This window comes from Lepisosteus oculatus, chromosome 6 (genome assembly GCF_040954835.1).
Source record: "Lepisosteus oculatus isolate fLepOcu1 chromosome 6, fLepOcu1.hap2, whole genome shotgun sequence".
In the NCBI taxonomy this organism is placed as follows: domain Eukaryota; kingdom Metazoa; phylum Chordata; class Actinopteri; order Semionotiformes; family Lepisosteidae; genus Lepisosteus; species Lepisosteus oculatus.
This window is the reverse complement of record NC_090701.1, coordinates 27,367,502-27,389,081: the sequence shown is the minus strand read 5'-3', so window position 1 is coordinate 27,389,081 and position 21,580 is coordinate 27,367,502. Positions and strand designations below refer to the sequence as shown.

The 21,580-nt window shown below is 45.1% G+C and overlaps 1 protein-coding gene across 4 annotated transcripts; it reads right to left on the bottom strand.

The window, feature by feature from the left end:
• Positions 1-1,170: 1,170 nt before the first annotated feature.
• Positions 1,171-19,886, bottom strand: eef1db (eukaryotic translation elongation factor 1 delta b (guanine nucleotide exchange protein)). 4 transcript variants are annotated; one of them, XM_015354241.2, is made up of 11 exons: positions 19,881-19,886; positions 13,423-14,657; positions 12,604-12,748; positions 8,579-8,650; positions 7,778-7,828; positions 4,766-4,828; positions 4,022-4,106; positions 3,395-3,504; positions 2,070-2,273; positions 1,695-1,889; positions 1,171-1,275 (listed from the first exon to the last, which is right to left on the bottom strand). In XM_015354241.2, exons 2-11 carry the CDS (start codon positions 14,655-14,657, stop codon positions 1,237-1,239), a joined length of 2,199 nt encoding a protein of 732 aa, XP_015209727.2. In that variant the 5' UTR covers positions 19,881-19,886; the 3' UTR covers positions 1,171-1,236. The 4 variants fall into 4 exon arrangements, with proteins under 4 accessions (XP_015209727.2, XP_015209728.2, XP_015209729.2 ...); XM_015354242.2 differs by lacking the exons at positions 7,778-7,828; positions 19,881-19,886; XM_015354243.2 differs by lacking the exons at positions 4,766-4,828; positions 7,778-7,828; positions 19,881-19,886.
• Between the last annotated feature and the right edge of the window lie 1,694 nt (positions 19,887-21,580).

The window sequence follows — 21,580 nt, the reverse complement described above, 5'->3', positions numbered from 1 at the left end:
ATTCAACAACCCCCTCAGTTCAGTTTTCTCTCAAGCTTTCTTCCATTTTTTATGTTGGAGGAGAACTTTGGGATGAAAAGTTATTTTATTAAACAATCTATTATATTGTACTTATTGGACACTGCAGGCCCTGAAAGATGCCTCACACTTCCAGACTGTGGCAGGGATCCCCGCTCAGCAGATGGGCTCTCACCGGCTGCTCCAGCAGCTCAGAGAGGGCCAGTGCAAGTAGGTGGAGGAGAGAAGAGAATTGGAAAATTGGAAAGAGGATTACGTATAGAGGAAGGTCAGGGAACAGGAATGTATTAAGAGTCCAAATTCTTTACATGGTGAATCTGCCTCTATTGGCATGAAGACCACCATGTGGTCTTTGCACACTGTAGTCCTGTAGTCCAGGAGGCTGTTAAGACCAGCACTTCCACAGGACTGAAGGGCAGCCACAGCTCGCCCTCTCTCACCTGTCTCAGGCCCAGCCCCAGCAGGGCACACAGACACCCGCGTCAGGCTAGGCACAGGGTCACCAAGGAGCTGCGAAGGGCCCCAGCCTGCGAGGAAAGCAGGGTCTGTTCGGCACACAGAGATGCACAAAGGCAGTGGAGTATCTGAAACTTTCAATCATAAGCTGAAGAGGATGGTGCTAAAACATGGGAAGAGAAGTGCTGCTAGTACTACATGTGTCAAGGTGCAAAAGTGCTACAGTAGATTAATATACAATTACACAGATCAGGCTATTGCTGGGGGAAAAGGCAGAATGACTAACAAAGGCAAAGAGAAGATTCTCTATTCTCCACCTCACGTACTGTGTAGTGGGGCTGCTGGTGCAGAACGGTTCCTGAGCATTTCCCTGGTATGTGCCTCACATTAAGGAAGTGGGTGCCCTTTTGTGCGTGAAGCTATCTGGGATCCTCCAACATGAAAATCATGATAGAACTTCTTACATTTATTAATTTTTATGACAAATCTGCATTTATAACTTTCCACTTGTATTTTGGTAATCTGCATGATGGACCTAGTGTGAAAGTAATTGGATCATATCTTCAGTAAAATGCCAGTGAGCTTTTTCCAGAGGATTAATCCCAGAACCAATATCCTATCTTTGAAGAAGCCCTAATACTTTGAGACCAGCCTCCCCACCCTCCCAGCCCAAGCAACCCAGTCGGACACAGTGGGTGTGCACAGAGCTCCGCTCTTTATTGAAAACCGTCAGAAAAACAGCACCAACAGTCCAGGTCTTTCTCAGATCTTGTTGAAAGCAGCAACGTCAACACTCTGGACCTGGAAAAGACGGGAGAGAAAAATTGAGGAAAAATTACTTCAAAGCACTTCATGGCAGAAAGACATTCTAGAGGACAGAAGTGCATATTTATTATTGCATATCCAAGTCCCAAAAACAACACATTTAAGAAGTACACAGCTATTATGAATCAAGGTTCACTTCAAATATACCATATTTCTATCTTGTGCTAGCTCTGTCCAGCTTGCAATCTGTAATACTCTGTATTATGTAATCCTTTATATGCAGAGTGTTATTACTAATAAAAAAAATGAAAGGTCTGCTGAAATACGACTGGTTATTCCGACTTCTCAAAAACAAATGCAGGTGCTAAATGCAGATGGTTTAAAGGGTGTAATGTGTGTTCTATGTCCCTATCTCATGCATGTGAGTATATGCTCTTCCTACAGTAGATTCTTACATAGTCCTCAAATTTGGTGATTTCCTCCTCCAGCATGTCAGTTCCCACTTTGTCATCTTCCACCACACATTGGATCTGCAGCTTCCGGATCCCATAGCCAACAGGCACCAGTTTGGAGGACCCCCAGACCAGTCCGTCTGCCTGTACTGACCGCACACACTCCTCCAGCTTGGCCATGTCCGTCTCATCGTCCCACTGTGGAGAGAGAGGGAGGGGGAATGTGAGGGAAGCAGAGGAGAGAGTGGAGACCAAAGGCCCATGCAGCTCTAACTTGGCCATTTCCGTCTCATCGTCCCACTGTGGAGAGATATTGACAAAAGAGTATAAGAAAGCGTGACAGAAAAGTGAGTGTAAGAATGACTGATGGAGCCATACCGGCTTGACATCCAATAGAATGGAGGACTTGGCGATGATGGCAGGCTTCTTGGCCTTCCTCTCGGCATACTCTTTCAGCCGCTGCTCCCGCACTCGCACGGTCTCCTCATCCTCCTCTTCATCACTGCCGAACAGATCCAGGTCGTCATCGTCGTCATTGTTCTCTGCTGGTGCTGCGGAGTTCAACTGCTGCACTGGAGCCTCCTGAGAGAGAGTTGTTGAGGATCAACGAGTCTGTATCATCCGTGCTCTGTGTTTGGTAAAGGATGTAACAGTACAGCAGCTCTCGGAACTGCAACCATTTCTTCGTACCATGGATACCAAGTTCTTGGGTTACCACAGTGCAAAAATAGCTCAAGAGAACTGGCATCTACTGCTTCTCTATCAGTGTGACTTCTGCAGTGTATTCAGTGCAGTTAAGAGCTGGGATAACAGTAAGGAAGCAAAATAAACAATGTATAGTAAACAACGAGACACAAAAAATGACCCCTTTCCGTGGCATTATAAAACATTCCACTAGATCATGAATTTTAAACCTTGGTCCTAGAGGGTGCCCATCAAGCAGGTACAGTAGGTCATTTAATCACTAATTTCTAAAGATCTGAGACTAAAGTACGCCTCTGCCCTCAAGGACAAGAGGGCTCTTAATTGAACACATTACTTGCTTGATTCATCAATATCTCTCATGTGTTGCCTATCTGTAAAAAACAAACTGGACTGGGGCTCTCTAGGACTATTAGAGAACCCTGCAGTGGGGTTCAGGGGGATGGAAAACCAGCGACAGAAAACACAGGATTTCAGTAGTAGCTGAATAGTGGGGACACTCCCTGCCTCTTCATGTATGAAGGTATTACCTATTTCTCTGTAATGTAGGTCAGGTACTTAAGTATTAACACTAACATCCAGAATAAAATCAATTGCAACATAATATGAATTTTTATTGAAGTAAATTTAATATCACTGCAGCAATAAGGCAGCTCTAAAGTTCAGTTTAAGCATTTCAGTATGATTATACACAAATAAAGGACATGATACTAAAGGAGCTTTGTCATTTATTAAAGATATGGTTACAAAATCAAAATTAAACAAATATCACAAGTCAACACAAAATGTCTTAAAACACATTTTAATTCTCTTATTTTACTATTTTGTGTCTAGCTGTCTTTTTGTTTATGTACCATAAAAGGCACCATATAAAATAAAGATGATGTACCCCATGCCCCTTACCTGACCCCGATTCTAAAATAAATCTGGGATGAAGGATGAGCTATGATCTCACCACCCCGAGACCTACTTCCTCATCTTCCGACCAGCTTCCCACTCACCTTGGCTGGGACTCCAGGGACAGCTGCTGGCACGCCCCCTGCTGGTGACTTCTCTAGTACTGAAATTCGGGACTCCAGCTTGAATAATGCCAGCCGGAGGTCTTCCACAACTGAGAGAGAATGAGAAAACCTTATTTTTTGGACATCTGGAATTCACTGCCCAATTCCGACACCTGTTTATCATTGCAGTTTCTGCAATAAACCTTATGGGAAAGAGACAGGCTAGATGAATATAGTCATCCATGACATTCTCTTCAAACTACACGGTCTAGAACTCGAGCATCAGATGTTGTTTGGTTGTAGCTCACACTGACAACGCTGCAAGCTCAAAGCCACAAACATCACTGTTGTACAGAAAGCTAAAAAAAATAATAATTTCAATCCCAGTCATTGACTTTTGGCCAAACACATGGGGAACCCTAATTACAGCCCAGTTTTAAAAAAGCAATCTCTAATCCTCAAGCAGGGACTTTTACGGCTAAACCTTAATTTACAAGGCCAATTTGTGCACTCTCAAGGACAAACACGATCAGTGTCACTTCTCCCCTTCAGCCTTCTGGAATATGGATGCTGTATTTGTGATGGTAGGTACAAGCAGCTTGGTGGCCCAAGGTACGACAGACAGACCTTTGTGCAGACTCTGGTTCTCCAGCTCTAGGCTTCTCATCCGAGAGAGCAGTTCACTCTGATCTCCAGCAGGACACACCGCGCTCTGCAAAAAATGTTACATACAGCACACAGTCAACAGCATGCCTGTGGCTTTGTCTTTGCTCTTTTGTTTCTGATGAGGTCTGTTAAAGAAAGTCTGCTTGTTAAAGAGGCTTATTTTAAGGAGGCAGGGCTCTCCACATATACCTACGCGATGATGCCTTTAAAAGTCTGGAGCCAACTCAACCCACAACTCACAGAGAACTGAGAAAAGGCAGCAAAAGAAGGAAGGAACTGGTGGGAGAGAGGGATGTGGAGGAGAGACAGACAGAGTGCCAAGGCAGGGGAGAGAGGACATGGAAGCGCAGAGGTGTCTCCAAATCACCCCTATCTCCTTTCAGCAGGGGCCTGCACTGCCTATATTCCCGGCTGCAGGGAGTTACAGGTGGAACGTGAAGGACTCTTCTAAATACAAGTGGGAACTTTATTACAGCTCTTCCCCCCAACTGCGAGGAAGGTAGAAGCACTATCAGCGGCCTTTGGTGATCATCCACATTTGTGGAATGGTAACTGTGCTTTTCAGGCTTTGGAGATCTGGACGGGGCAGCAGAAATCATTAGACTAGACCGTATAAAAACGGGACGCTAGGAGTCATTGGTGTGCAGCAGGTGGCGCCACCCTCTCTTGGCAGTGAAGTGGGAGGAGGAAGCACAGGGCACTTACAGGCTGGGCAGGGCAGCGCAGAGGGGCATGCGGGGGCCCAGAGGGGTGCAGAGTCGTCCTCATCTGGAAAGGTCAAGGGTAGGATAGCAGAGAGGGGGCAAGGGAGGAGAAAGTTGCATGAAGCTTTGACAGGAAAGAGACGAGAGAGTGTATTTGTATTCACTAATCGTCACCAGAACCAACTAATTTACTGAAGCTACCTGTTAGCTCTCCTAATGAGCAAGAACGACGTGGTGTAAATAAAATAACACAGGCACTACAAGTTCAAACTGTTTAGTAACCTTGTTAAACAATTTCAATCAAGTTAATTTTTAAGTATAAAAGCTTTAATAAAGGAACGATGCTTTCAAACATCTGTGTGCATGTGACGTCAGGGAGTGAATTCAAGCACAGAGTGGAGCGCAGCACAGCACAGAAAACATGCAGGGGAGGAGGAAATCAGACAGGCACATGCAGGCTGAGAGCCGGCAGCCGAGCCCCCCCCAAATTTCAGACTTTTCACTGTGTCTCTTCACACACGCCAGAGACCTGCGGTTTGTTAAATTAGTGTCACCATACTGACTGGATTGTACAAGCTCAACGGGACTGGATCAGGTGAGTGGTTCACCAAAGCTTTAAACTGGTTATTGTTTAACCTGACCCTTAAAACCAGCAGCAGAACCTATAAAAATGAGATGACTAAACCATTTGTCATTAACATTCAGGCCCTCATTTCCTGTTTTTTTTTTTCCCCCCGATTTCAATACTTAGAGAAACAAACTGCGAATGTTTTAAAACACTTCTGAAACAATTAATGTGCAACATAAAATCCTCACAACAATGATGCCTCAAAAAGCAATACAGAGCAAAATTCATCTTTTTATTTCCAGCCTCCATTGCCTCCGTTTATCTCTCTGCAAACGTTGCAAAGAGACCTGGACGAGGGACGGAGCTTCATCTTTAAACAGGAGCACACATATACACAATCACACTGACAACCCTGGAGAAACACATATGCAGAAACACACGTAAATAGCCACCCAAGCAGGATTGCTGCAGAGCTGGTGTGGAAATGGACTCCAGTGTTAAGGCCAGCTGGGAGCTTCACACTGGGGACGATCTGCACTGGTCCTGGAGAGCCCCAGGCCAGCAGGTTTAAGGCTGTTAACAAGGTGTACAAGGTTTGTTTTTTTAATGATGGAAGTCAACAGTCATTCTGACCAATTAAGTCCGCAAGGGCTCAGGATGGAAAGAAAACCCCAAAGCTCCCTGGCTTTCCAGCACTGGCTCTGGCCTTCACAGCTCCAGTCAGGGGTGAAAATCCCACTCCCTCTGCACAGCAGTCCATTTCAGGTTTCGAGGGGGGCAACTGACATTGGATTCATAAAAGCAGAAAGATTTAATACGAATTTATCTCCATGTACATAATGTCTTTTGAAATTTACTCAAATTTAACCATGAAACTGAAAACGCTGCGGTGCAACAGATGCTGGATCTTCATCCTGTGCTGCTTCCTAAACCGGAAAAACAAGTGCAGAAACCCAAGTGATGCCCACAAGGGCAGAAACAGCTTCTGAATCTTGCTGACAAGAGAAGCGCATCAAGTGACAGTTTAATCACTAACCCAGAGACCACCCCTGTTCCTGGAGAACTACAATCCTGCAGGTTTTACAGGTCTTTCGAAAACTCCAATCACTAAAATAACTGAAACCAATGGAGCCATGTAAACCCAGCCATTTAGAAAATAAGTGTATCCCGGGATCAGGGACAAAATGAAACCAAAACTGAAAGAACACCCAAAACAGCCTCCCTGAATTTGTCATTTTAGGTTCTCAACACTCAAGTAATCGATAATCTGAGACACTAACTTCTCAAGCTACAGTATCTCCAGGCTGCAAGGGCCAGTTTTACAACAGCATCCTGAGCACTTTAACTTACAAAAGCACCAAACCACAAAACTGAAAGGTGGATTTTCACAGAAATTCTCCTATTAAAACAAGCTTTTCCTAGATCACTTTAATCAACAATATAAAAGTGAGTTTAACAGGCCAACTAGGATTGCTGATGTGAAACTGTCCCCTTTCCCAGCATAGTGCAGAACCGCCAGAGGACTTCCCCATGAAGAATCACTGCAGCCTAAACCTGGCCAAATAGCCAAGCTGTTTCAACTGCAGGGAGTCAAATTTCCATAGAGCAAACGTGTCCATACCTGGAGCCCTGACAGTTAAAATGAATGCCCCCAGACAAAGCCCCAGGCAGAGCAGTTCAGCTTTCCCAAAACATTCCCATGACTATGAATTAGAGCAGCAACATGTGCTCAAGGTTTACATACACAAATGTTTGTATCTGCTCCACATTGTGCTTGGGGTTTTGTGCAAAGTATGTTTATGGCAGGGTTGCTATTTTATTACGAAATAGCATACTAACACATTTCCTTTTGGCATGCTTTGGTGTAGGACGTGTCAGCAGCTGGAATGCGTTTTGTTTTTTGGATGGATCTCCGAAATGCTTCCCCAGAAAACAAAGATGCATTTCTGAACAACTGAGACTTTGGACTTCAAGATGAAGAATGGACACCCCTCCAGACTAACTCCAAACTTCCTTAAACGAAGAGGCACACTTCTAAATTTTAACAGTTTTTAGAAAATTACAAACGAAACTAAAAATAAAACGGGGAAGCCGAAATTACTTTCATTTCAAGCCCAATGGTGCACATGAAATTGGTCGTTGCTGTCAGGTATGCATTCAGGGACCGGGGAAAGACAATGACATAGCGCAGAGGGACTTAGCTATATTCTACACTCACTACAGTGGAGGCGTCCTTAATTACGCAACTCATTGACAAGGGCAATAAGCTTAGGTGAAAGTCCTGCAATGGAGTGGTTTAAAGGACCATGCATTTGATTAACCCTGTTCCACACAGATGGCATGCATGGAGGGAGTTTTTAAGAGAGACTGAGCGCTTGTGTAAATATAATTCTTCTGCCCATATGCAACATGAGAGAGGGATTAGCCTGCTTTATCATTGCATGCCTCTGCACGTTGCAGTCTGAAGAGGCCGAGGGCAGCTTGTTCTCTTGTGACCTGTAATGGGAATGATGGAGATGTAAGTGTCCCATAATCATCATTTAGCCACCCTCCATTTTTTCTCCTTTTAATATTTATGAGATGTGAGTCTTTCTGGCAGCAATATCCCCGAAATAAAAAAAATAATAATTTCAAAAAGTCTTCCGCACGTACCGCTGGAGCAGCACGTGTATTTAGTCAAGGAGGTCAAGCTAGGTTCCAAAATTGTGAACTGTGACGTCAATATCATTCCTGTCATTTTTGTTCATTACTCCCTTTTATTAAAACAAGTTTCAGACTTCGGCTGTGCTGTGAACATTTCTCAAAATCAGACGACCACGACGGAGTCTGAGGAAACTGCTTTGAGTGGCAACTCTGCCACTTTAAAAAAGAAAGCCAGAAAAGACATCAAACTGTCTAAAAAGGCAGCATGTCTCTCATTTTGTAGGCCTTTAGAACACTATTTGCAGGAAATATACTGTATATTGACTTGTACTTGATTTGGAAAGTAAAAACGCAATCAAGTTTCAAAAGCTCCCATGGACACAAGAGAGCCATTCTGTGACAGCGGGCGGGCAAGCAATTACAACGAGCGCCCGCACGAGTCTGGGTGGAGCAGGGCAGCTTGAAGAGGTCATGGGATGAGCCGAGAATGAATGGTGTCCACAGGACATGAGGGCAAGGAATAGAGGGTGTGTGTTAATTATTAATCACAACAAGAGGGAGGGAGGGCAAGAGGCCAGCTGGGTGAGAGAGTGCAGTACTCACTCCGGCTAGGGATTTCTGGATATTCTCACGGGCTCTTGCAATGTCCTGCAGGATGGTATTTGCTCCAGTCTCCTGCAGAACAGGGGCAGAAAGAAGCAGGTCAAACACAAGCCAGCACACAGACACACTACACTCCGACCTCACACACTGACACTTGCAACACAGCTCTGATTGTACTTGCAGAATTGGGCTGCAAGACACGCATAGTGCAGATTACATCTACAGATGTACCGCAGCTCCGACTGCGTACACACACAGCACGGTTCTGACTACACCCACAGACTGACCACAACTCCGACTGCGCAGACACACAGTACGGTTCTGACTATATCCACAGACTGACCGCAGCTCCAACTGCGCAGACACACAGTACCATTCTGACTACATCAACAGACGTACCGCAACTCTGACTGCGCAGACACAGCGCGGTTCTGATTACAACCACAGATGTACTGCAACTCAGAATGTGCAGACACAGAGCGCAGTTCTGACTACAACCACAGACGTACAGTACCACAACTCCGACTGTGCAGACACACAGCGAGGTTCTGACTACAACCACAGACGTACCACATCTCCGACTGTGCAGACACAGAGTGCGGTTCTGATTACATCCACACACTGACCACAACTCTGACTGCGCAGACACACGGCTCGGTTCTGACTACAACCACAGACGTACCGCAACTCCGACTGCGCAGACACACAGTACATTTCCACAGACGTACCACAAATCCAACTGCAGACACATGGTACGGTTCTGACAACATCCACAGACCGACCGCAGCTCCAACAACACAGACACACAGTACCATTCTGACTACATCCACAGACGTACCGCAACTCCTACTACGTAGAGACACGGCACGTTTCTGACTACATCCACAGACTGACCACAACTCCGACTGCGCAGACACACGGCGTGGTCCTGACTACATCCACAGACTGACCACAACTCCGACTGCGCAGACACACGGCGTGGTCCTGACTACATCCACAGACTGACCACAACTCCAACTGCAGATACAAAGTATAGTTCTGTCTTATATGTAGATGGACTGCAGTGCCAATGCACAGAGGCGCACAGAGCATTTCTGACGACACAGAAACACACTGCATAAGCAGGAACATTTCAACTCTGACTGTGCACACCAAAAATCAATATATTGCTGTATCATAAATATATAATGACATTGGTCAATTAGGGCCATCACCCATCTAATAAAGTGTACAAAGCACTATGCAAGCAAGTTATTTCTCTTTTTCCGTGCATCAGTTGTATAAGAATCACAATAGCATTACAGTAAGTACAGTACAGAGTACAGTAACACTTTCGCCTAATAGCAGTCTTTTCTTCAGAGCAAATTCTGTCTTCAAAAACAGTCAGACATTCAGAAACAGCGAGTTGAGAAAATCACGTAAAAAAATCAACATATCCCTAATTTTTTTTTACTTTGTTTTTTACATTGCTTAATATGCCTCTTAATATGCATTTTCACATGTCTCACATTTCCCATCAGTTTTGCTGAGCTACTGTGTTCCACCTTGTCTTATTTTAAGGCACTGAAAATTAAACCAACACATTTCTTTAAGGCTAGATTAAATTCATTTATCCTGAGAAATAACTTTAAACTATTTAATATGCAAAAAAACACATTTTCACCCCCAGAGGCTTGATATTTGGAAGGTTTACTGCATTTGTGCTACCCATGTGTTGCTGAATAGTGTTTTTTTCTGCTGTTGAAGCACAATCTGTTTTTAAGCCAGGCTTAAAGGTCATAATACTATAACATTTTGTGAATCTGCTCACCCTTGAGCAATGACATGGGCCAGGGCTGGTCAACCTTTTTAATTTAAGGGTTTAAGAGTTACCCTTAAATCACAGCTTTCTAAACACTTGAAACAATGTTGTTTTGAGCACTTAAACTGGCAATTTGTACAATTAATAGTTTAGATATCACCTGAAAAGAAAACATAATCACCCTCTGCAGGTTGCTCGCACATGCTGCAGTTGGCCACGTCTGAACCAATTAATTGAACCAATTAATAAATACTTACTGAATTGATTAAAAGTAATGCAAGTCTCTATTAATTGATGATTTAAGGCAGACCTTAAGAACCCGCTCCAGTGCTCCAGGACCAAGACTGCTCACTCTCGAAGCCATGAGCTACCTGACCAAACACTTTTGTTCCCTAATTAATGTAATGGGTAAAACATACACCATTTTGCTCGAGATAAGGACAATGCTGCTTCTGAAGGTTCCTCCTCAGCACTTGCTCATTTTTCATGTTCCGGAGGGGGAAGGGTTCACATTAGAGAGGTGATCAGCTGCCTGCCAGTTATTTGAGGGAGAAGGCACAAAAACAGCAAGAAAACATTATTTGGCTCCAACTGCAGCTGTTTTAGTCACAGTCTTGCTGCACATGTAATGAAGTTGAACATATTCAGAAGCTGTTACTTCCTGTTTAAAAGAACTCGTTGCACCTTTTGTGACTAAAGATTTGATTCAGTGGTGTTAAAGTCAGAATTTCATCCTGCTCTCTGCATGTTTTCTTTAAAAAATTTTCAGCTGGTTAGCGGAATACGGGAGCAAATGTAAACAGGACAAGACACTGGCACTGTCTTCTCACATTCACCACATTTTATTTTTGTAAACCTTTATTTACAACTTTATTTTTAAATTCTCTGGTTAGAAAATAAACATTTGCAATTTACTTCAGCTGCAGGGCGTTTTCAGGATTATTTGGAGGGAAGAGTCACTCACAGGCACAAAAACAGGATCCCCACCTGGGAATTGAACCCACAACCCTGTGCTCTGGAGTCCTGAGTCCTAACCTCTACACCACACTGGTGCCATGTGTGCTCAGGACAACTGAAACACACAATCACATTAAAACTGGTGATCTTTCTGTGTATTTTAGAATCACAAAACAGCCTTTTTAAAACTCTACATCATCAATTCTAGCCCTCACAGCTGTAAACCCTGTTATTTAACAGGGTTTACAGGCTGGAAAACATGATTCTGTATCAAATGTTGACAAAAAAAGGCACAATTCTGATGGATTATTTGTGGTTTTTAGTTTAAATAGTAGGAGAGATGGCCATTAAGATATTCTGGGAAGCTTTTATAAAGTGGTCCTGCTTCCAGTGATCAGACAGTGTAGGCAATAACACAACGCTGTCCTGTTTGTGACTCTGGGGTAAGTGAACATCAAAGCTAAAGGATAAACTCAGGGATATGTTTCCGCACTGAAAAGACTCACGCACAGCAGATAAAGCTCAGATACTCCATTCAGCACGTCACCGATCTTTCATCATGCACTCGTAGCCAAGCACAGCAGACACACCCCCTTTCAGAACACACCAGGACACACACGCAGAAAGGAACCAGCCCAGGTTCCAACCCCTGCGACTCTGGCCCACCTTATCCACACGGAGGAGAAACACCTTCCCCTCTACACCTGCAGCTTCAATCTCTACATCCTCACCGCTGGCCAGTATGTTACCCCAGCACCCTAGACCTAGCACCCGCACCCCCGCCACTTTATTGCAAACATTCATTTACTGCAGCTTGTATACCTGGTATACCTGAAACCTGACATGGATCAAATCCCCCTGCAGTGGGAGTCTTACTGCAATCTCTTCCAAGAACAGCTCAGATTGCAAAGCACACCCACAACCAGCACAAGATGAACACAAATGAACAGTATTCCTCTCTTCCCCACCCCACTTCATGATTGCCCCTTATTCATCACAACCTTCTCTTTACTTCAATACACTTTTTTTATGGCCAAAGGCAACAGTTTTTCAACAAAGGTCATCAAAACGTAGCCTGTCGTATTCTTCTTTCAGTTCACATTCACACATTATGTCTCGGTTTTCCCATGTGAACTTCAGGGCCTTTTCTCCCCACCTCTTCCCCTGATCTTTAGGCCCACGCTGCACGTCTCACAAAGACCGCAAACTTGACAGGTGCTTCACAGACAGGAGGGACCCCCCAGCCTCTCACAGGAAGGTGCAATACCTGAGCTGTGTGTGTGGGGGCGCTGGAGGATGAGGAGGCCGAGACCGGGCCGTTCATCCTTTCGTAGTACTGCCGCTCAGCTTCGTCATACCGGTGCTTATCAAACCAGATCTTCTCCTGGGCCAGGTACTCCGCACTCATGATGCTGTGAGGAGAGACAAGGGCAGGGGGGACAGGAGTCCACGTCAGATAGGAGCAGTAGACCACGAGCTGCGACATTCTTACTCAGCACGACTGGTCACGTTGCGGTGCTGTGCCAGAAGGTTGGAATATGTACAACGTAAACACAGAAATTAACCTCCAACTCTGACACACACTTGATTTTTCCTAATAAGAAAACAAAACAATTATGTTAATTCAAGTGCCTATACACTCTGGGCAGTTTCATTGCTTCTATTGGGTTTTTTTAAATTGGTGACTTGGTTTTGCTTTAACAAATATCCTCCAAAAGCTCACAAGACCACAACACGAGTCTCACTTGCTTCACCGTTAAAAACAAATCTCCTCCCTCTTTCTAAAGCCACAATGCTGAAACTAACAGACAGAACAAATGCTGGTTGGACAAGCCTCCTGCTTAAAAACTCTAGTTTAAGGTTCTGAGTTAGGTTAGCTTTTCCGCTGTTTTTAGCATTAAGCCATGTGCAATTTATCACAAAATCTGACACCTACGACAAAAAAGAAAACTGTTAAAAACAACCTCCATCCCACACAGGAATGAGGACTGTCAGAACTCAGTAAAAGCACCGGTCGTGAGCCTGACATCGGAGTCAAAATAAAACAGCCCCTGGAGATGCAAACACCCCTCAGAAAGGGCCATACTTGTAATGCCGAGGAGAAGAGCGAGGACTGGTGGAGGCTGCTGAAGGCCGATTTAACCCTCCTGAGCCTCTTTGCTTAGCCAAAGCAGCCGCCTCGTAGAACCGCCGTTCAGCTGCCTCGAAACGAGGTCTGTCAAGCCAGATGCGCTCGCCATCCTGGTGCAACATGAACCTGAGGGAATGGCCCGGGTCCAGGTGGCCACCTGCTGCCCTTTTGTCCTGGACGGCACTGTCCCGCTTGGCTTTCTGGGATTCCGGACGGTAACGTCCAGTTTCAGTTGGAGAGCCTCCAGCTTCCAAGCAAACTGGCCTAGATACTGCCTCCTCCTGCTCCTGGCTGCCTCTGTGGTGGCTCCTGCCTCGCCGGCTGCCTCCGGAAGTGCTGGAGACCGGGGGCCCGTCGTGGAGGCTCTGGTAGAAGCAGGCCTCAGCGTGGTCATAAAGCGGCTTCTCCAGCCAGACCTCTTGCAGGAGCCCGCGCAGCGCCGACGAGTAGTGGGGCATACCATTGACCGACTGCTGGAGGCGGCCGGGGCAAGGTGAAGGGGTGGCGGGGGTGGGTGTAAGAGTCAGGTACCCTTCATCCGGAGTCCTCTGTGAGGTCTCTTCATGGGGCAGCGGGAGGGCGAGGGAGCGGGGCGCGGTGGAGACGGACGCAGACGTGGGCCGCAGCATGAATCGGGACTCAGCGGAGTCGAAGGCCAGCTTGTTCACCCACACGGCTTGCACCACGTGGTGGCAGGCGACAAGGTCACCGTGGCTACAGGCCACGGCAGCCGGGTCATCATAGCTGGAGCCCACAGAGGCAGCCGTCTCCGGATTAGCAGGGCCGCAGTCAGGACGTGACGCAATCACGGCTTCATTTGTTTGGGCGACGCTTCCGTAGAGTGCCTCCACCAGCTTCCTATGGTACGCACCCTCTGCCTCCTCGAACATGTGCCGATCGAACCACACGGATTCGGCCTGTAGGCCAAGCAGGGAATAGACAGGACTGGTGGCCTGGCTCTTGACGCGAGGAGAGCGTTTGCGTCTCCTCTGTCTCTTCCCGGGTCGCTTGGCGTCACCGTTGAGGCTGCCGCTCTCCGGAGAGGATGAAGCCTGGCCCCCGCTGCCCTCACCCGGCTCGGCCCTTCGTACCGCAGCCAACAGGCCGGCACAATCGGCCTGGCCCGGCCCCCCAGTTTCCTCTGGCCCAGGGTGGTCCGCTGGGCAACCGGGATCTCTGCGATTCTTCATCTGGCTCCCAGAGCAGCAGTGAAAGAGGAAAGAAAAGGAAGGGCAACAAGGACAGGCTGCTGGGTTAGTAACAGACAAGGAAACAGGGAAGCTGAGGGAGACTGATCCAGAAACACAAGAGGACACCGCAGGAGACAGCTGGGTTAGGGAGTGCAAGAGCTGAAAGAAAATGGCAACCTAAGCTGACATTTTGATTTCGGTGCCTCAAATGCTTAAATTGTCTAAAAAAAGTGATGTCGAAATGAAGCTCAGAATTGTTTTGCATTCCGCCTGAATTTCAATTTGCTGCACTTACAAAGAGACTATTTTTAAGCCTCGTTGTTCAGATCCTCATTCAAGGGCAGTGGTTTTAGCAAACCCTCCCCCCATTCCCCAAACGACTGGGTGTGGGAACTGTGTACAGTTTCAACCTGGCAGCCACACAGATCATTCAAACAGCTGCCTTTGTTCCCCAACTCCTGTGCCTCTCTTCACGCAAAAGGTTGAGTCATTAAAACACTTTGGGATACAAGTCCAAATCAGGTCCGAATTTTAACTAAAATATTACCAACTTCTATACATTGTTAAGAGCAATTTTTCTACCAACGGCAGTAAGGCTACACTAAGGAATAAATCAAATGCACTAAGAGTGCCACCGTTCTCATTAAAGATACCTACAATTTAAGATCAATGGATAAAGGCACTTCTACTTTGTGTGGGATGAGATCTGACCTGCCAATGCAATACAGCATTGCCTCGACTTTCCGAATGCATCTGCCAGGAATTTCAGAAGATCTGCCCCATGTTGTGCTGGAATTGCCAAAAGGGCTGCTGTGTAAATGAGCAAACCCTCGCTGCACTGGGTGGAGAGTTAAGGGATGTTGGGGTCGCTTTAGGAGAAATCTCTGAAATCAAGGATGATAGAAGGATGCCAGTAGGTCAGGCTGTGTTCTTACAAAACAAGTGCTACTGCTCAAGGCGAGGAAAAGGTACTTGCTTCTGGACCAGTCCCACATGCCACTTATAGACACAATGCATAATTGTACAGAAAGACTCACAATGGACAAAATAATTAGAATGCAAAAAAACTAAGATGAAACTCTGCTAGTAAATTTATGGGGGTGACTGTGTAACCCCCTGTTCCCCAGCTCCTGGGACTGACCCCCACAGGACAGTCAAGATGTGGAAACTACTGAAATAAGCTCAGAGGAATCCTGTCCTCTCAAATGCTGACCGTTACTCTTCAAGATCTAACTGTTAGAACAAACAGGTAGAAGACTAAGGAAGAACACTGCTAGACCCTGGGAGGGACGGTTTTCAGGGTGACAAAAATATTCCAATCCAAAACCCTGAAGAATGAATATCTTGCACAGGGTGTTTACTAAGGAGCTAACAGAGCTTCATCCCAGGAAACAAAAAAAAAGAAAGGGCATGGCAACAAAAAAACAAACAAACAAGTGGATAACAAATTAAGGAACCATTTTTTAATATGGAATGAGGTACAGAACCGAATGGAAAAGTTAAAGAAAATACAGAATACAAATAAAATGAGCTACGTTACTCCAAGGATTATTGCACAAGAAGTGAAAAGTGAACACTTGGACAACAGTGGAGAAACAGTGGAATGACTCACTACCCATAGAAATGATGCTGGTGGTAATCAGACAGCATTCTGGCAACAAACAGTGCCACCTGCTGGCCTGGAGGCCTATCAGTACATGTGGCACACACTGACAAGATCTTACCACCATCATCTTAAGCCTACAGCACAATTAGAGACAGAACAGTGAGGTCTCCACCTTTCAGGCAACCTTTGCTCTTCCATCCCACCCTACTGCTGATCTTCAGACACTTCTAAAAATATCTGCTGCTTCGCTGCTGAACGCACAATGTGGTTCAGTGGGTAAGGGGTCCCTGCAATGAAGGAATGGAAGCGAAGGCTGCCTGCTCCCTCACCTGGAGGGAACCTGCACAGGGAGAGAAATCCACTGCAAGAGCCGGGAGGTGGGAGTCATGAAATGCAGACAAACCACCGGCTTTTGGTCATCAATCAACAAAAGACATTCACAAAAAGCTTGTGAGAACTCCCCTGTTTCTCCATCTAAATTGGACTAATGTTGATGAAATGCATGCAGTGCCGGACAGGACAATCGTGATGAGATGAAATGAGAGGTTGGTCTTGAGCGCGTGCCCACATTCAGCACAGAGGTCCTGGAGCCCCACTGCAGGATATCCTGCACAGCCCCGTGTTTATCCTGCAAAGCGAGGTTCTCAGCTAGTTTGCGTCCCTGTATTCAACAGTCAATTAAGATTCCCATTTCTTTTCTGCTTTCAACTTTAGGTTATGCAACTACTGAGGATCAAATCAAGGCCCAAAGAACTTCAGTTTGTTGGAATTCAGCAACACTCCTATTTCTGGAGATAATTAATAATTCTATTATATAATTTAAAGCCCACAATGTCTTTCCATCAATATGTAGATCAATGAGCTCACTGAAGTTGCCCATGAATTCATACAGATTTATTCCCACTGACTGTTTACAGGCATCTGCAAAACCTGCACAGGAACGAGGCTCTCCAGGACCAGGCTGGGTTGTCAATGTCCTAACCAGTGACAGGCAGCCTGGGTTCCTATGGTCCAGCCAGCAGTTTAACAACTGGTCTGTCCTTGGATGTTCACTTACACCATTAAGGAACCCACCACAGCAAAGGGTTGCTGCTGAATATAATGGAAAAGCCCAACAGCAGCAGGACTGGTAATGTTTTACTTATTCTTTGTCTTTCTGACAGGAAAAGATCCTTAATTATGAAATCCAGAAAAGATTAAAGGAGTTTGAGTGGGGAGCTTCAACAGCATGTACTGGCTAAAAAGGTACAAAATAAAGGTTAAATCAAAACTGAAATGTTGAAAAAAGAAAATGTTTTGTTGTTTCAGATTAAATGTCATGTTCTGTCACGTCTTTCTGGTTTTCAGCCTGGAATTAATCTTTATTTGTTACTTTAATTAATGCGTGGAGGGATATAAACATCACAGTTATAAACTCACACCCACTGGGCTGTGGGTTTGCACAGATCAGGGATGGGTGGAGCACCTACAATGATCAGAAATGTGGAATCTAAGAGCCAGGCAGCTGTTCAGCACATTCCTATTTCTACAGCCTGAACACCTGTGCCTCCAGTGGGTTCAGGCACCAAAAGCAAAAGTGGATGCAATTCACCCCTGGGTTTTAAAAAGCGAAACGAGCTAATCTACTTCAGGATTAGCCTCCTGCAGACTCTAGTACAAATTATATACATGAAGCAGAAAATCCTTATTTTCTCACCACTCGTCTATGTAAGCCTACTAACAGTGACAATAAAACATCCTGCAGGGGGTGTGGACTCATACAATGACTCATAAAGCCCGCAATAGCTACGCAGTGAGTCCTGCAGCATCTGCTTCCCTGCGCAATATCGCCCTCTCCTGGCAACTCCAATAGCACTTCAGTGTATATCTCCCGACAGTCTACCTACCTTTAAATCTCTATTACATTTATACTTTCCATTAACGCATTCATCCAAAGCTGGGCATATTACTGTAGCTATCTGAGTGACTCACCATGAGCAAAGGTACAACAGCTTCCCATCTAGTATTTGAACTACCCCTCCCCACTGCTGCCTACTGAGAGCTGACCCAGCTGGGTGTATTGATGTAAAGATAGCATGTGAAGGTAAGAAGGAGATGGAGTGTTTTTGCTACATAGGTTCAATAGGATTTGCCTTGCCACAATCATTTGAAAAAAAAATCTACTTTGCAATTCCCATTTTACTTTGCAAAATGGATGCTGAAAGCACAATCTTGCTCACAACAAGCATAACTCCCATGCCGATGCCTGAACTGTACATACTATCAAAGCCCTGAACACACAGGGAGATAAAACATTGAGTAAAACATTCAATATTTTATAATATGTCTTTGTTGTAAATGTCTGTAACATGTCTGTAGATTTTATTTTACTTCTATTTTTTGTTTTGTTCCATGTTAATTTTATTATTTTTATTTGCTTTGGCAACACTGATTGTACCCATCGGTCATGCTAATAAAGCACCCTGAATTGAATTGAAACTGATAAAACATTGAAGTATTAGAGTTTTAAAAAACAAATCAATCACAACCATCTCCAAGGTTCTCTGAAGAGGGGAAAAGAAAGCCATGGGAGTTTATAGCCATGAGTGGGCTCCCTGTCACGTGGAATGTAAATTTATCAGCTTGCTGGAGCTGTGAGTCCAGCCCCTCCTGCAGCAACATGGCTACTCCTCTAGGACTGGTTGGGACAGAGATCTCTCTCCCCCTGCACTGCAGCTTCAGGCTTGTGGTGCACTGTACTCAAGAAGCACATAATGTAAAAACTGCATACCAGAATTGGTTAGAGAAGATATAAAGCTCTGGCTTATATATAAAAGGCCCAAGGACCTAAAGCCTACAAAGAATGAAACCATTACACCATGGGAGCACCATAACCCAGCACTGCTACAGCCTGCTGCAGAATTAAAGCAGCAATATTTATCCAATGAGGATGCATTTTCCCTAATCAGCCAATCACATCTGACAGAGACCAGGCCAGCATGTGACGCGGGAGACGAGCGAAAAGGGAAAGGAATGTCAAATTCGACAGCACTGACCGGCTTTTAGAGGTAACATGGGGCACGCACCGCCCAGGAGACAACCAGAAAGAGCATAGGGGGTTAACAGAGGAATCCCCACCATGTGACCACAGACCAGGGAGAACACTGGCTGTTCTGATTATTTTCCACTGCAGAAGTGCTCTCTGCAAAACACTGAAAGCCACCCGCTGCTCGAGATTGCAAGTACACTGAGCGTGGGCTTATCTGGTATCCCACACTTCCCAATTAAGGCAGGATAGAGCAAGAACCACTTCAGTTCTGTGGATAACCAGGAAAAGCAAAGAGACTAATTACAAAAAGAGGACAGGATTCATTGCTTGCTTGCTTTGTGGCAGTATACTTTTAGTGAAACACTGACACCCATAAGCCCCCCTTTATTCAGGTCATGTACGTGCAAATGCTTCTTTACATTGTCAGGGACAATATTCTCATTCAACATGGATAAGGTGGTGGTGGTAGTGGCAATTCCTCTACCCTGGCAATGGTATGTCAGTGTCATGACATGGAGTGGAGCTCTGGAGAACATGGGAACTTCAGACAGACAGAGACCGAGGCAAAGTTAGACTGTGAAATACTCACTGTTTCCAATCCTGAGCCGCAGCGAAGAAAGAGAGAAGAGCAACAGGTTAGTATTGCGTAACTGGAGGGAAACCACACAGCAGCAGAGCAGAACATACAGAAAAAAAAAATCAGCAAGGATTTGTATACAAGGCACAGAACAGCTCAATAATATATGTAGATCTGGGTTATAAATCCTTAGGCCTGGATGGTTTCAACACCTGTGAGCTACTGATGCATCACAGGTGGAATTTATCAAGCAACTTGATGAATTAAGAGAACACTGCTCCTTGATGACTGAACAGTTTTTAGATTTTAGTCCTAATGGCTTTGTGGTGGCGCCATGGCTCAGGATCTGCGCCAATGGCTGGTAGGTTGCCAGTTCATATCCCACGGCCGGCAGAGGAATCCTACCCCTTTGGACCCCTGATCAAGGTCCTTAACCCCAACTGCTCCAGGGGCGCCATATAAATGGCTGACCCTTCAACCTGACCAAGCTTCTCTCCCTGTCTGTGTGTCTCATGGAGAGCAAGTTGGGGTATGTGAAAAGACAAATTCCTAATACAAGAAATTGTATATGGCCAATAAAGTGATCTCATCTTATCTTAATGATCTCCAAATTACTTAATAAATCACTTGTTTAATTGATCACAATGGAATTGTTCAATAACTATAGAAATTGATAATTTAGCAATGATTTAACCTGTAATTTAACTTACGGATTGGTGTTCTGCAGGAGCAGGTTTGGAGATATTGAGTCATTTACACAGAAAATATATAGAACTGCTCAACTCACACTCTTACACCAGAGCGTATGTTCTGTGGAATTCATACCACTTCAATTACATGCTCCATTTCTGATTAAACTTAATATGTCTAAACTTTTACCAGTTTTACACATTTGCACACTTGAAGGCATCTGGAAAGGTAGCAAACCTTCCCGGGTCTACATCTGTTAATAATCCGACTTTATTTAGGGGCACTCTTTAACAAAAACAGCACTGCACAACAACTGTACAGCAGAAGCAAAATCAAAAAAAGAAGTTAAGGTAAAAAGCAAAGCGAGTTCCTAGAACCATGAGTTATTCTAAATTCTACATTAAAACTAGTTCAATTATTTCTGACTGAGACAGTCACAGAGTCCCTGATGTGTTGCACAGACACGAGGGCTTCATCGGCCACTGAGTGGAGTCTGGTCTTTCTCTGTAGAAGGCCAGAATCAGATCCACAAAAACATAACCTCAACGTAACCTGGAGCTCTGTGGACAGGAGAACCTTCATTTCCACTCTGAACTTCCCAGCAGCCACTGCTTTGGTTTTAACCAGGGGGTGTCAGAAAAGTTACCAGAGGGATAACTGGCTTGTGGCGGCCAGGGGTTCACAGCAACGCCACTTTTTGATCCTTGGAGGTCGGCTCTTCCTCGTGCTGTGAAGCAGATTTCAACAGTTGTTTGTTCCCAACTAATAGGGAACGTGAGGTTAGTTTTACCCCACTGGTGTTCTGCTGTTGCAGTAATCCAGTTCAGTAATCCTGCTTGATACAGGAGGAACTCCAGGTTCAGACACTGGATGTCTGTGCTAGGCTGAGGAGCTGATGGTGTGAAGCCGTCATCTGCTAAGATTATGACTGACGCCTCTAAACACAAGACACCCTGGGAATTAAGCCAACAAAGTTGTCGAATCTTGTTGAAATAAAGGCACATACCAATATTTCAGACAGC